The 16999-nt window shown below is 41.4% G+C and overlaps 1 protein-coding gene across 4 annotated transcripts in view; it reads left to right on the top strand.

Annotated features, from left to right (window-relative positions):
* LOC110499015 (glutamate receptor ionotropic, delta-1-like) overlaps positions 1-13237 on the top strand; it is a 428806-nt gene extending 415569 nt beyond the window's left edge. For 3 of the 4 annotated variants that reach the window (XM_036955857.2, XM_090212430.1, XM_090212431.1), the window contains 3 exons: positions 4627-4867; positions 6332-6470; positions 11171-13237. In XM_036955857.2, the coding sequence (XP_036811752.1) occupies positions 4627-4867; positions 6332-6470; positions 11171-11577 (787 nt within the window). In that variant the 3' untranslated portion in view covers positions 11578-13237. The remainder of the gene's footprint in view (positions 1-4626; positions 4868-6331; positions 6471-11170) is intronic. The other variant, XM_036955858.2, reaches the window with a different exon arrangement.
* Positions 13238-16999: the final 3762 nt, after the last annotated feature.

The raw sequence follows: 16999 nt of genomic DNA, 5'->3' as shown, positions 1-16999 counted from the left end.
TGAGGAGTGGCTTCCGTCTGGCCACTACTATAATGGCCTGATTGGTGGAGTGCTGCAGAGATGGTTGTCCTTCTGGAAGGTTATCCCATCTCCACAGAGGAACTCTGGAGCTCTGTCAGAGTGACCATTGGGTTCTTGGTCACCTGCTTGACTAAGGCCCTTCTTCCCCGATTGCTCAGTTTGGCCGGGCGGCCAGCTCTAGGAAGAATTTTGGTGGTTCCAAACGTCTTCCATTTAAGAATGATGGAGGTCACTGTGTTCTTGGGGACCTTCAATGCTGCAGATATTTTTTGGTACCCTTCCCCAAATCTATGCCTCGACACAATCCTGTCACAGAGCTCGGCAGACAATTCCTCTGACATCATGGCTTGGTCTGTGCTCTGATATGCACTGTCAACTGTGGGACCTTATATAGATAGGGGCGTTCCTTTATAAAAAATCATGTCCAATAAATTTAATTTACTACAGGTAGACTCCAATGATGTTGTAGAAACATCAAGGATGATCAATGCAAATAGGATGCACCTGAGCTCAATTTCAGTTTGTTGTATTTTAATAAATGTAAAAAAATGTCTAAAAACCTGTTTTCACTTTGTCTTTATGGGATATTGTGTGTAGATGAATGAGAATAAGGCTGTAAGGTAACATAATGTGGAAAAATGTAAGGGGTCTGAATACTTTCCGAATGCACTGTATTTTAGAACAGTCAGAATGGGTTTGTATAATGCTTTTAGTTTGGACTACTTATCACTAAACCGCCCTTGAGGAGCTACTTGTTGTATTTGAATTGCAGAGTAGGGGATCACTGCAACATGTGTTTGAAGGCTCTTGAGTCTGTGTATCATGCAGCTCTTCGTTTTGTCACCAATCAGAGACATCTAACTCAACATTGTGATCTTTACACTTCTGTTGGATTTACACCACTAGCAACAGGCAGGCTCAAACACTGATATATTCTTATTTCTAAGGTCATTTTAGGAAAACTGACATCTTATCTATCGTCTCTTCTAGCACGAAATGAAAACACATATAAGCTCAGATCTCAATCCTGTTTTATGCTAAGAGTCCCAAAAGCTAGAACAGAGCATCGAAAGGACTTTCCATGACTCATTCCCTTGGTCTTGGAATTCCCTCCAAGCCAACCTAAAACTCCAGGACCTGGTGTCCCTGGAGGAGTTCAAAGGACAAATTGGTTAACAGTTTGTTGAGACATGTAGTTCTTCCTAGTATTCACTAGTTCGTGTTGCCTTATGTAAGGAAGCATGTTGTGTTACTTCACACACACACACACACACACACACACACACACACACACACATGCCTGCATGCCGCACACACATCCACTGTTTATTTGTGCTGTTGCCAGTTTCTTCTATCTGTGTTGTCCGTCTTGTCTTACATTGTTTTTTTTATCCCAGCCCCCGCTCCCACAGGAGGCCTTTTGTCTCTTGCCAAGGCCATCATTGTAAATAAGAATATGTTCTAATTGACTAGCCTGCTTAAATAAAGGTTCAATCCAAAAATGATATTTGTTTTACTATATCAGCACAGGTTGCAATCAATAAATATGTTGCATGTTCCAGCTGAGTTGGCTTATGAAATTAACCTATTATGAATTCATAACAAGCGTTGGTTTGGATTAAAGAATAATCATTCAGCATGATTCTGCTAATTACTTCCATGAAAAAAGGCTCGCAATGGATAGTTGAATAACTAAATACTATACTTGGGCATTGACGTCAACTTTTCACAACGTTTGAAAGTCTTTGGTCATTAGTTGCAGGACGCTGATTGGGTAAATCTGTCCATAATCACATGTAAGCTACAGGACTGTTTAGCTTGCACAGACTGGAATATGTTCCGGGGATTCATCCGATAACATTGAGGAGCTTACTACATCAGTCACCGGCATCATCAATAAGTGCATCGACGACATTGGCCCTACAGTGACTGTCCATACAGATCCCAACCAGAAGCCATAGATTACAGGCAACATATGCACTGAGCTAAAGGCTAGAGCTGCCGCTTTAAAGGAGCGGGACACTACCAGGATGCGTACTCAGAGCATGCGCTGACCAGCTAGCAAGTGCCTTCACTGACATTTTCAAACTCTCCCTGACCCCGTCAGTAATACCTACATGTTTCAAGCAACCCACCATAGACCTTGGGCCCAAGAACACCAAGATAACCTGTCTAAATGACTAGTGCCATGTAGCACTCACATCTGTAGCCATGAAATGCTTTGAAAGGCTGGTCCTGGCTCACATCAACACCATCATTCCAGACACCCTGGACCCACTCCAAATCACATACCGCTCCAACAGATACAGAGATGCCGCCATCTCTATTGCACTCCACACTTCCCTCGCCCACCTGGACAAGAGGAATTCTTATGTGAGAATGCTGTTCATTGACTATAGCTCAGTGTTCAACATCATTGTGCCCTCCATGCGTACGCCCCCATCCACATCGACAGGGCTGTGGTGGAGCGGGTAGAGAGCTTCAAGTTCCTCCTTGTCCACATCTCTATGAAATGATCATGGCCCACAACACACACCAACACAGTCGCGAAGAAGGCACGACAACACAGCTTCCCCCTCAGGAGGATGAAAAGATTTGGCACAGGCCCTCAGATCCTCAAAAAGTTCTACAGCTGCACCTTTGAGAACATCTGGAATGGCTGCATCACCGCTTGTTATGGCAACCTGCTTTGCATCCGACCACACAGCGCTACAGAGGGTAGTGCGTAAGTCCCAGTATACCATTGGTCTAAGCTCCCTGTCATCCAGGACCTCAACACCAGGCAGTGTCAGAGGAAGGCCCTAAAAATGGTCAAATACTCCAATGACACGGCAAGTGGTACCGATGAACCAAGTCTGGGACCAACAGGACCCTGAACAGCTTCTACCCACAAGCCATTAAGACTGCTACTGTAAATAGTTAAATAGTTAACCAATAGCTACCCAGACTGTGCATTCACCCTTTTTGACTCATCACATATGTTGCGGCTCCTGTTTATTATCTATCCTGTTGCCTAGTCACTTTATCCCTACCTATATGTACATGTCTACCTCAATTACCTCGTACCCCCGCACATCGACTTGCTAGTGGTACCTCGTGTATATAGCCAAGTTTTCTTTACTCATTGTGTATTTATTCCTTGTGTTATTATTATTATTTTTCTATTATAGTGTTTTTTTTCTTTCTTTTCTCTCTATATTGTTGGGAAGCACCCATAAGTAAACATTTCACTGTTAGTCTACACCTCTTGTTTACGAAGCATGTGACAAATACAACGTGATTTGACCAATTAGGACTGTGTAATAATATTTGCCAAGGATTTACCCAAAATGAATCCCAAAATCACTGTCTTAATCAAACATCCAAAACATCTTGTTTTGATTATTCTCAGTTATAAAAGCTCCAAAACATCCATGAAAACAACCCAAAATGTTTTGTCACACTATCTTTTAGATAAGAAATCTAACTCTCTTCAACGCAGTGAAAATAAACAGCAATGAGTGCCATCCCAACTCCACAACCAGAATGAACTACCGTTCTAGTGACTAAAACACAGGTCTTAGGATAGGAACAGTGATCCTTCTACAAAGCAGAACCAGTTTCAACCAGCTTGATCAGGTTTGATCTGGGGCTCTTGGAGGCCACACGCCCACACCTTCGATAAGTCACCAATGCGGTGGAACACTTAAATCCTCTCCTCTCTTCCGAGGTGTGCTACGTCAGTGCCCTTCAGAGTGCACACTCAGTACGCAGGGCCACGGCAAGTGAAGAGCTGGGTCAGAGCTTAAGGGATGAGGTCCCTCCGTGGAAGAGCCTCAATAATGCCTATCCCTACGACACTGAACTGAACACTGTCTCTCTATCTACGCTCATGATGGCCTGGATGAATATCCGTCTGGGAAATTCAGGGCTAACAGAGTGGGGGTGGTGGGGGTGTGATGTGCTTCGAGGACAGCTGGGAGGCTGCTCAGGGGGTAATAACAGGCTGAACCAGAATGTCATCTCCTCTACAGAGACGGATTCCTCTTACTTGCCACCGTCCCCCTTCCCATCATCATAATCCATTTCCCTCTCTCCTTCCCTCTCTCCGCACCCTCGTCTATCCATAACCGTACAAATTCGCCATGGGCTCCTTTTAATCTCAGAAATTGCAGTGGCGGTAGTGTTTGCCCACAGGAGCGGTTCTCTGATAATGGTCTTTTCCTCTTTGCCACGGCTATTTTTCTTTTAATTAAGCAGTTCTTCCCTCTGTTTTACTTTGGATTTAGTTTGTGGCAATGAAGGAATAGTAAAGCTGACATTTAATGAAGTTTACTGTCGGGTTTAATTCATTGAGCAGGCACAATTCAAACAAATCACACTTAAAATGCTGTGCTGTGGGAATTGTCACAAATTAATGCAGTCATCTACAGAAGATAAAAGCAGGTCTATTTTTCATTCTTCCTTTAGTGCCATGATGGCATATGAGTAGTAGATGTGCAACTCGGGTCCTAGTCCTTAGTCTCAATTCTTTGCGTGACAGCCTTAACTTAATACAACAGCCTGTTTTGAGCAAAGCAGAGGAAGCATATGTCTCTTACACCCAGATATTTCCCCTCCTTGCAGGATCCTGGAGCTGCAGGAAAAAGGAGACCTGGACATCCTGAAGCAGAAGTGGTGGCCGCGTACGGGCCGCTGTGACCTCAACAGCCACTCCAACGCCACGCCCGACGGGAGGTCCCTGAAGCTGCACAGCTTTGCCGGTGTCTTCTGTGTCCTGGCCGCCGGACTGCTGCTGGCCTGCCTGGTTGCCGGCCTGGAGATGTGGTGGAACAGCAACCGCTGCGGGCAAGAGCAGCCCAAAGAGGTGACCGAGCACAGAGCCCGGAGGACAGGGCAGCAGGGGGAGGACACTGCCACACTCTACTTTAAGGATCCAGCCGCAGACCACAGTCCCGATTTAGTTGAGCTCCAGTACACGCAGTTATAGATTGTGCTCTGATTGAAATCAAATTTGGTCCCTCTAATCCAACCCCCCTCTTCTCTGAAACCAAATCCATCTGTTTTTGTATGGCATACGTACCTCACACAGCTCACAGATAAAGACGAATCCCCCTTATCATTTTCTTACTAATATATTTCCATCTTGATTATTGATATTTTTTGGAAACTCTTCGAATTTGATCATCGCTGTATGTTAATCACATCATCGGTGTATGTTAATCACATCATCGGTGTATGTTAATCACATCATCGGTGTATGTTAATCATAAACCTTTAAGCTGCCTTTAGGATAACAAACTGCCCAACCAATATGTTTTTTTTTTAGATAAACTATTCCTGCATTTTTCAGAAGTCTCTTATTAATATGTCCGAACAACTGATTTCAGGCAGTGATGAGCATCAGTCCCATGCAAATTTTCCAGTCACATACTTTGTATTGAATTATTGTCAAAACCTTTTTTACTCAGACAAAGTTTTGCCATTTTCAATTCAGCAAAATCCTCTGTAGGGATATTAACTAACTATATCCAGATTAAATGCATAGAAGTAGAATGAATAGAACAGACAAATCACTGACTTGAATGGTTATACCCATTCAGTTAATTCAAATTCTATGCATTTAATCCTATCCGATAGGTGAAATCGAGATATATAACTTTTGAAAAACTCCTCCCAGAGGATTACACTTTCAAAGGGAGATTTGAACACCTTTTTAAATGTCTTATTTCAGAGTAGATCCATGTATCTATTTGATTCATGTCAATGTGAATCAGCCAAATATGAAATATGACATTTCTGAGAAAACGTCAGTATCGAGTTTGTTTTAAGTTCCCCGTGACATTAGTGTTCCTGAAAAACCCATTGATTACCAAAACAGTTCCTTACCCTGAATTGTGAACACATTTACACTGCCTACCACAGAGAACCATTTTAATTGATTCTCGTAAGACTTTCCCCTGCTAAGTGCCTGCTAAACTGATTGACACCGATTACACCTTTATACCTCATTGCCAGTTCACGTTAAGCCTTTCGTATTAGTTTAATCCACTCAAGTTACTGCGATGGCGTGAACATGTCTGACGAGGCCTCTCACATGAGAGAGTTACTCTCCCCTTGCATGTGACATGAGACAGGTTAAGGCTTGACATGGATCCGTAAACTAAAGTGTGAGCAGAAACAGGATGTTTGCACAGCAATAAGAGCCACTACATCTGTCCAACCCAGTCCATAATCCCTAGTAATCCCCTGTGTGACGTCTTATTGCAATTATATGTCAATGTGGACATCCATACGTTTTTATTCTTGACTGTTCTATGATCTCGTGCAGGTTACTAAGGATTACAGACTGGCAAGGGTTTCTGGTCCATTGACATATAATGACATTACCACTGCTTCACCGGAAGGGAGGAAGGACATTTGGACAGAGAGAGAAAGAGACTGGGATGAAGCAGAAGCTATTGACACAGGTCAGAATAGAGCTCCTAAGATCTGATTTGTGCTGCTGCATTAAAGAGGCACTCTGATCTCTCCGATTGGGCATGGGGGGGGGGGGGGGGGGCATCTTGATCTAAAACTCCACAACACCATCTCATCTCTGGCAATCTTCTATTCTCTGTTTGTTGTTCTGTTTCTTCCCCATTTTTGGGTTAGTTGCTTTTGCGGTGGATGGATGCGTGCATGACCAAGGGCTTGTCTCTCACCCTCACGTAGAAACATTGTACGGGGGGGGGAATAAGAGGAAGTTAATTCAGCGGCATTTTCTATGAACTACCTCACTATGATGCTTTGTGAAGGTATTGATTATGCCTTTTACCGACATTGTTATAACACATGTTATACACAGTACATAACTCTAAGTGGGTTCGTCAAGTCTGACGAAGGTGGTGTGTAGAACGTGGTACAGGGATGAGCCACGATACAGGACGTATGCATAATCCTCATGGTCTTATGCATGCGGAGGCCATTTTGAAAACAGCTTACTCGAGTCCTAGATAAATCCTTCGATCAAGTGTCAGGCCACCATGGGTGGATAGAGTGGTTTTCTAGTTTGATTGTTGTACGAATTGTTTTTGCATTACGAAAGCTTTCACTCTGCAGAGCATGTTGTTATTTCCTCTCAATATAAATCAACGCACTCTTATTAAAACACTGGTGCAGTGGTTTGATTTTTTGGCGGTTTATTTGTTTCGGCGTGCTGCCAATGCGACAAGATTATAAACATATTTTAATGCGGCTCCAGTCTGCTAAAACAAAAGCCTTGGCTGAGATGTTTTCATTCGCTTTAAGAGTTTTTTTTTTTATGATACACAGTTGATACCGTCGTCAATTCATTCCCACAATCAATGTCTCTGTTGATAAAGTCTTCAGAACATATGGAATCAAGATTACATTTGCACATTCCGGAAGGCTCGAGCTGATATGGGAAGCACTGAGGAAACACAGTTGTTTGTCTGTAACTTGACATTGATGAAGGCCGTCATTGTGAATAAGAATTTGTTCTTAATTGACTTGCCTAGTTAAATAAAGGTTCAATAAAAAGAAATGTAAAAAAAAAAAAATACATTGGTCGATCAAGATTGACTAAATGGCTTAGCATTTAGGACCTCCTCTGTGTTGTGTTATGATGGCATAATGTGCTTATGACAAGCAGTTGATATTGACAAGAGGAAGAGTAAATTTGATGTGACACTGATCCCATTGAAAGGTCATGGCTTCTGATGGTCAAATGACTAACACACACAGTGTGCCATTACGAGAGGAGTCCGTTGATTTCAAGGTCTTTCTGTACCTAGCATAAAATAGCAAATCATCATCGGTCTTCGTAGAAACACATTTCTGATTATGTCTTCCATTCCAAAACATGTCTTATTTTCATTGGTTGGGATTTGTGCTCCACATATAGAATCTTAACCTTTGCAGTTTGTTGTGTTGTATATGTACTGCACATAAGGATCAACTTGGATTTTGTCTCCATATTCATTTTTTTTTTTACTAATATCATCGTTGAGTCAGACCATGACTGGAGCCAAGTTATGCCTGCCTCCAAAGTAGCCTTTTGCAATAGTCTAGTGTAGCCTCCAAGTGCTAGGACACGTCTCCTGATTGGCTAGTGATACCTGCTACCCTGAAGTATGCTTTGTCCTCTACCTTTCAATGTCCCAATGTAGCATTTTTTTGTCAGCCAAGGACCTGAAGTGTCAATTAGCTTATAACACGTATGCATAACTACAGTCATCCAAAGACACATACATCTGGCAGCCTCAGCAGCTCAGATGTATTAAATATATTCATCTGATATCAGATCGATTCACCTGGCCAACATCAGTAAGTCATTGATTGAGCGGTAGTGCTGAGCGATCAACCAAAATGTTGGTTATTTTTCGTTTTTTTAAATAACTAATTGGCCGAAGTCAGTTTAATTATTTGAATTCCATTTAATTTTTTTTCTGCTCAGTTTCTGTAGAGATAAATCAGATCAAGCTCGAACTGTGCGATGTAGTAGGGAGTTGTAGTTTCCAATAGGCCAATATTCTTCGTAGTTTAGCGCAGAACACCTGGTAATTAACTACAATGACCATAATACATTGCGCACCCGTTTACTTGTCCGGTCTGTGTGGAGCAGACACAGAGACCTCTTTGATGGAGAGAATAGAGAAGGTGCGAGAGGGATGGAGAGCAGTTGCTTTGCAAGGTATCTCTACCTGAAAATACAAGATCTAAGTGAGTGATAGTTGGTATTCAGAAGTCATAAAAGTATGCCATATTTACTTTGCAGAACTACTAAAATAGTGATTTTGTCAGACAGGCAGCAGCTCTATAGAGATTAGATGATGACTTGGAATGAAATACAGTCATCAAATAAAACAAATATTTTATTAAAGTAATGTGAATAAATTATGGTTGTAATGGGCACATTACCCACATAATGCATAGGGTGTTTAATATATACAGTGCCTTGCGAAAGTATTCGGCCCCCTTGAACTTTGCGACCTTTTGCCACATTTCAGGCTTCAAACATAAAGATATAAAACTGTATTTTTTTGTGAAGAATCAACAACAAGTGGGACACAATCATGAAGTGGAACGACATTTATTGGATATTTCAAACTTTTTTAACAAATCAAAAACTGAAAAATTGGGCGTGCAAAATGATTCAGCCCCTTTACTTTCAGTGCAGCAAACTCTCTCCAGAAGTTCAGTGAGGATCTCTGAATGATCCAATGTTGACCTAAATGACTAATGATGATAAATACAATCCACCTGTGTGTAATCAAGTCTCCGTATGAATGCACCTGCACTGGGATAGTCTCAGAGGTCCGTTAAAAGCGCAGAGAGCATCATGAAGAACAAGGAACACACCAGGCAGGTCCGAGATACTGTTGTGAAGAAGTTTAAAGCCGGATTTGGATACAAAAAGATTTCCCAAGCTTTAAACATCCCAAGGAGCACTGTGCAAGCGATAATATTGAAATGGAAGGAGTATCAGACCACTGCAAATCTACCAAGACCTGGCCGTCCCTCTAAACTTTCAGCTCATACAAGGAGAAGACTGATCAGAGATGCAGCCAAGAGGCCCATGATCACTCTGGATGAACTGCAGAGATCTACAGCTGAGGTGGGAGACTCTGTCCATAGGACAACAATCAGTCGTATATTGCACAAATCTGGCCTTTATGGAAGAGTGGCAAGAAGAAAGCCATTTCTTAAAGATATCCATAAAATGTGTTGTTTAAAGTTTGCCACAAGCCACCTGGGAGACACACCAAACATGTGGAAGAAGGTGCTCTGGTCAGATGAAACCAAAATTTAACTTTTTGGCAACAATGCAAAACGTTATGTTTGGCGTAAAAGAAACACAGCTGAACACACCATCCCCACTTTCAAACATGGTAGTGGCAGCATCATGGTTTGGGCCTGCTTTTCTTCAGCAGGGACAGGGAAGATGGTTAAAATTGATGGGAAGATGGATGGAGCCAAATACAGGACCATTCTGGAAGAAAACCTGATGGAGTCTGCAAAAGACCTGAGACTGGGACGGAGATTTGTCTTCCAACAAGACAATGATCCAAAACATAAAGCAAAATCTACAATGGAATGGTTCAAAAATAAACATATCCAGGTGTTAGAATGGCCAAGTCAAAGTCCAGACCTGAATCCAATCGAGAATCTGTGGAAAGAACTGAAAACTGCTGTTCACAAATGCTCTCCATCCAACCTCACTGAGCTCGAGCTGTTTTGCAAGGAGGAATGGGAAACAATTTCAGTCTCTCGATGTGCAAAACTGATAGAGACATAACCCAAGCGACTTACAGCTGTAATCGCAGCAAAAGGTGGCGCTACAAAGTATTAACTTAAGGGGGCTGAATAATTTTGCACGCCCAATTTTTCAGTTTTTGATTTGTTAAAAAGTTTGAAATATCCAATAAATGTCGTTCCACTTCATGATTGTGTCCCACTTGTTGTTGATTCTTCACAAAAAAATACAGTTTTATATCTTTATGTTTGAAGCCTGAAATGTGGCAAAAGGTCGCAAAGTTCAAGGGGGCCGAATACTTTCGCAAAGCACTGTAACAATTTTTATTCATTTTTAAAAACCAAAGACGGGTGATAATTTTTTAATAACAAAATCGAAATTGAACCAACCTCAAAAAGCACTAATCGCTCAGTACTATTGAGAGGTAGAACGTACACTGTAAAAGCCCATATGTGGCCATCTAAACAGGACACCAATACATTATCTCAACTTTACTTCAATATACTGTAGCATCAGCAATGAAGCCTAAGTTTACATGGTGCCCCAGATCAGTCAGTAGAGGTTAGGATGTAGCTTGGCTCCAGCATTGGTGTCGTCTGTCAAAGATTTGACACCTCTTACTAAGCATCAAACTGTCTATGTCCACTGGCCAAGTTTGATTTCAAGGTGCACATTCTATACACCTGTAATTGAGTCACCTCAATTCCAATTGGGCACTTAAAACAGACATTACTCAATCAGCATGTTGAGTGAAACACTCAGAGGCTTGGGAAACAAACCACCTCAAAAAAGCTAAGGAAGAGGAGAGGGAACCTAAATGCATGGAGCTGGTGAAAAGCCTGAGAATCCCATGGAGAACAGCCCATCTCAGCCTCTGTGTCCCTTCCTCCCCCTCTCTCTTTCACCCTCTAGGACAAGGAGGTGAATCTGGAACAGGTGCATCGGCGTATGAACAGTCTTATGGACGAGGACATGGCACACAAGCAGATCCCTGGCCCGTCTATCGAGATCTCTGCGCTGGACATCGACAGCATGCAGCCCAGCCGGCAGCTGGAGTCTGTGCGGGACTACCCGGGCAGGGGCCTGTCTGTGAGCACCTATCTCCCGGGGGAGGGCCATGGGGTGGGCCTGGGTCGGACACTAGCTCAGGGCCCTGGCAGCACACTCCCCCACCACCCCCCCAGCAGCTCCACCATCCCCTCCATTCAGTGCAAACACAGAGCTCCCAACGGGGGTCTGTTCCGACTGAGTCCCGCCAAGACACCCATGCCAATGTCATACCAGGGAGTTCCCGGAGGACCCATCCCAGAAGCCATTGAGCCCACCCACAGTACATCCATCTGATGGTGCCTCAACGTCACATCTCCTACCCCTCACCTGATTTTTGTGGGGTATTATTTGTGGGGGGGAAAATAAATAAATACAAAAATTGGGAAAGTGTGCAAACAAGAGAAATAAGAGATTTTTATTACCTGTTGAACAACCGACATCAAAGGAAAAGCAAATTTTTTTTGTATATATTTGTAAATACCGAGAGAACGAAGTGAAGTTAAAGTGTATTTTGAATATTCTCAATTTTTCAAGTTGAGTTATAAAAAAACTAAATAAGATGAAAAAAAAAGTAAAAAAAATGACTGTTTGAATGGCTTTGTAAATTTTGTTCTATATGAATAATGACGCAAATTCATTGTGATTGTTTTCTAAGTGCCGAAAAATGTCTCTCCACAGTTCATTCTTAGATTACCATTCACCATAGGACATAATGTTGAACTCCAACTGTTATGCACCTCTTTAACAACCTTATACTTCAGTATCAGATAAGAATATTCCAAATAGATGGAATCATTTTGTTTGTAAGACATATACATTTTTCAAGTTTTTTTCCCTTCTTTTTCTAACTTAAAGTCTTGGTGAATCATTGTTTAAGGCTGAAACTGAAGTAATCATTGTTTCTCATGAGTTCTACAGATTTATGAAATGGATGGTACCTCATTAAGTTCAATTTCAGCCCTATGTTGTCAAAGACAGAGGAAGATACAGTCTCAGTCAGCCCCCAACAGCAAAGAAAGGCAGTCCTAGTGGTACTAGTGCCGTGTACAGCATAACATCAGCCACGCTAAGGGAATGTTCAAAAGGAATCTGACATAAATCATGATTGAATCATGCCCCTTCCAGTGTATGCTACATGTTTCCTTGATTGAGTGGGAGGGATGTTTAAAACAAAACTTTTATTTTTACATTTAACAAAAAAAAGGCTCATTTTAGGAAAAAATAGATGTATTCATTTCGTACTTAAGGATTTATTGTTGAAAAGCTGTATACAGGTTCTCCTTTCAGAGCAGTGGAGTCTTTTGAACTGCAGAGGGAGAAAAGTAGATATATAATATCTCATATTTATAATTTGTAATAGAGCAATTATCACCAAGGAAGATGGAAGATAAAAGAGTGATATCAAAATCATGAACTATTAGTGTTGGTAATAGCAGTTCAGGTGGCATATCCTAATGTCTAAATTCTGATGGAGCTCTGTTCATAAAACAAACAGAATTTTCCCATCAATTAACCTGGGCACATTGCAGAGCAGCAGTTTATGTCACATTTCCAACTGAAGATGAACTGCAAAACTTTACCAAGACTTTCATAAGTGCAATTAAAATGCAATTATGTCCTGCAGTATACTTTTTGTTTCTGTTTATTTCCTTTAGCCTGTCATTCTGGAAAACTCATTGCTAGGAAGTGAGATAGTGAATGTCAATCTCAGTGGTTATATTGTGTTGTCGTTCGTCACATCCTATATGCACAATACAACGTGTACCAGGAGTACTGATAGGTGATCTATACTCATACTGTTAAAAAGGTTTTCATTTACTGGATTGTCCGTACCTCTTGGAAAATGTAACCAATTTCCCTGCAGAGCCATTGAGGGAAAGCAAAGAACGATAATTAAGTGATGTCATGAGAATAAACAGAACTACCATACCTCAAAGTGAGAGAATCATGTTTCGCATCACCCGTTCTCCGCTCATGCTTCTCGAACAAAATTGGCGAGGTTGTAAAGCCTGTATATTTTGTACAAGAACATGTACTTACTAATGTGAACCAAAGTGATCTCATTTTACACTGTGTTCTGCATACAACCTGTGGCTCTGATCAGCTAACAGTGGTGAAAAGGAAGTCCCACGTTACTGTACTGTAAGGGTTTAGTGTGTTTCACTGCCTTACTGTATACCCCCCCCCCCGGTTACTGTATCAATGGCCACACCACAATATTAAAGAAAATATTATAGAAAGCTATCATACCATATAGTCTGTAAAAGTACATCTAAGGGAGACTCTTATTTTATTTATGAATATGCTGCTTGGAGTTTCTTAATCTTTAATAAAGAAATATGGTTTACATATGTTTGTTTCTATGATTCACGGGCTTGTGATGATAGATAACCCGTACAGTACATTTGCATGTGCCAGTATTATAAACCATTTGTCCTATATTCATTTATTTTTAAAGGGTTAGATTAACATTTTATTTTGATCTTTGAAAACCAATTATAGTACTAACTGATATCATAGAAGTCATGTCTGCCTTGCTTTATTTGCTTTAATGCTCTCGCTATGATATAAATGAAAATCATCCCTTTGAGGTGGTGCTCTGTGTTGAGGATGACAGAATAGACCAATCAACAAGTTCTCTTCATCACAACAGGGCCTTTACTTACGCCTAGGGCTGTTGCGGTGACCCTATTATCGCCACACCGGCGGTCACGAGTCATGAAGGCAGTCAAATTCCACAAGCTCTGATGCTGCTGATGGTCATTAGTAGCCTATCAAACTTGCTAACTGCCTGGTACTCAGCACTCTATTGTTCCTCTAATCACTCTGACATCAATGCAAATGTATTTTGAAAATCTAATCAAACACTTCATGAGAGCCCATGAGCTCATGTTGCGCAACATTTCTATAGGCTATGCAATTGCGGGAGAAAGCAAAGTGATGGCTGCTAATAAACAGACGAGGATCCCATCGGCTTTCTATAGGCTAGGCCTACTATATTTATTTCTCAACGTTCCTAATATTAAGCACATTGCTTATATTTACAACAGTATAGAGTATAGCCTACCTGGCTGGTAAGAAAATAAACCACGAGAAAAAGCGTCCTCCATTCGCTATTTAGGTGCATAGATGATGTATTCTTTCCACTGCCCCTGTTTTGATACAGGTGCATGATAATGGTCCATTCTTAATCAAAACCAATGTCACACATATATGATTTAGTATATGTAAAGATTAAATCAAAAATAGTCTGATGGGTGACAATATTAGCCTATCAGTTGAGAATGATATATTATCACTTGTGAATGATGCCCAGCATAAGAAACAATGCCTTTTTTTGCGACCTTTTTCTAATCGCACACCTCATGTAGCCTAGCCCACAGGCCTATATGTTTTAATAAGGTTTGTATCACAACTAAAGTGGCCAAAATAACTTCTTAAAATTAAGCACATTAATCCTCTTTCCAAGAGATGTAGAGCCTACTGGCCTATAAGCAGCGCATGAATTTCACGTTTGGGGAAGACCATTTTCACCATAGAAATGCACCTTCAGAACAAAAGCAGTACATGCATATTTGCATTTGCGGTCACTTTTGATAACGGTGTTTTCTGCTGTTGGGTTCTGAGAATATGAATATTGAGTGCAGGGAAGTGATCACATGTGGCAGGAATTGATAAGGGGAGAGAGCCATGGACTAGTGATGAAGGGGGGGGGGGGGGGGTCGAGGTCAGGTGACGTTAAGGGAGAAATAAAAGTTTATGGCCCGTATCACTTAGTGTCCTGCCTAGCAGTAAAGACACAATGTTTGTACAGACGTGTAGGAGGAGACTCAGCCTAGGAGGAAGGATTAAATATCAGTGCTTGTATGAAAATGTTTTTGTCTAATGCAGCTGTATTGACATTCTGGGAAGAATAAACTTGGTTAACCTTTCATACTGTCCATTGAGTTTTTTACTCAGAGAATTAGAACCTAACAGTTGGCGCTGCGAGCAGGGTTCGCCACGATTTGTAGTCGAACCAGAGAGTCCAGATGAGTGGAGCAGGAGCTGGCAACAAACAAGGTAGGCACAGTTCCTACACCTGTTTCCACTCATTTTGACACCTTGGCCCATTGTGTTACGATCGGTCGTAGCTTTGTGGTATATAGTAGGTTGGTTCCTGCTAGTACTATAAAGTATAGGCTAAGTCCCGGAAGGTAAACTCGAGCAGGCTGGTACCTGTAGGGTAAGTACTAGGGGGTAAATCCCGAGTAGGGTTAGTTCATATGACTATAAGAATAGGGTGAGTCCCGGAAGGTAAGCCTGAGCAGGCTGGAACTTGCGAAGGGTAAGTCCTAGTGGGTAAAACCTTGGTGGGGTTGGTTCCCTGCTAAACCTGTAATGAGAGGGTGAAAAGGCCAGCCGCAAAGGCCATGCGGCTGTGCGGATGGATAAAGTGACATGCTTGTGTACTAGGATAAAAAGTTGCCATTCAGGGTTAAAAGAAAAGCAATACGATTTTCGAACACTGTTGGATTTGGGTGTATTAGCAGTAGCAATAAAGAGAGGTTGGTTGTATGCCCTGTTGGGGTGGTGAACCATGACAGATTATGTGGAAATAGGAAGACAAGTGTGAATAATTTTGGTAATGTGTGTTATCAACAAAAATATTTGAGGCACAATACTGGAATAAGACGTTAAGTAATCCTCTTTCTCCAATAATACATTTGCAGACGGTATAGCATTGGTTATAATACAAGGGATTAAGTACTGTGACCAATTCATAGGCACAAATAACTATTCTCCATGGAAGTGGGTAGTGCTACCTTGAAAAATAGTTAGTAGAAGGTGTGTATTATAGATGGGAAAAAATAAATCGAAAACATCTTGGACAACGTCGGTAAAGGTTTAAGAATAATAACTATTGATATGGTGACAGACCTCCCCAATTTCCCCTGTGATGTGGAGCTAGAGGATTTTAATTCAACCATGGAGGCACTGAAAGAAGAGCAAGAGCATTATACCAATTTGGCTCGAATATGGGAAATTAGTTGAGGTACTCAGCTGTAAAAAGACTGGGTACGGGAGTGCATTGACAGAATTTGTACTCCGGCTTTGATGGCAGGTTTGAAACCTGTGATCAAAATTATAATTACGGGGGTTGTGGATGAAATAGAGCAAGATGTTGGGTTAATATGCGAAGGGTTAATATGGCCACAGTGAAAGTAACTAACAGTGGTTTCAATGGCCAAGGTAAGACAAACAAACGTAGCAGAAAAACAAAACGTAAGGAGATAGCCCCACATCTAAAACAGGGAGCTATCGGACATTGGAAGAATGAGTGTGGGAATGGAGCCTGCTGCACAGGAAATGCCTCTATGCAAGTGTTTGCATCTTTACCAAAAGAGTAATAACGAATCCTCCGGAAAGTAGCAAGACAGGAGCTTTCACATATGGCATTGGTTCGATCAATAGTGGTTCATAGAGATTACAGTTTCTATGTGAAGGAAGACGTATGAGATCATTTCTTACCTAACTTTTTAATAGATGACAGGATCAATTATTGCAGATTCCTTATGATGAGAAATTGGCTAAATTTGCCACAGTAAAAAGTATTTTGGGTTGAAGAATCTAGGCAAAATGCCAGGGGAATAGATTCTAAAGAGGTAGCAAATTTAAATTAGCTGAACAAACACTCCTTGCAAACTCAGA

Source organism: Oncorhynchus mykiss, chromosome 20 (assembly GCF_057628025.1).
Source record: "Oncorhynchus mykiss isolate SJ-2025 chromosome 20, ASM5762802v1, whole genome shotgun sequence".
NCBI lineage: Eukaryota > Metazoa > Chordata > Actinopteri > Salmoniformes > Salmonidae > Oncorhynchus > Oncorhynchus mykiss.
The sequence above is the reverse complement of the archived record's forward strand: the minus strand, read 5'-3'. Positions and strand labels throughout refer to the sequence as shown.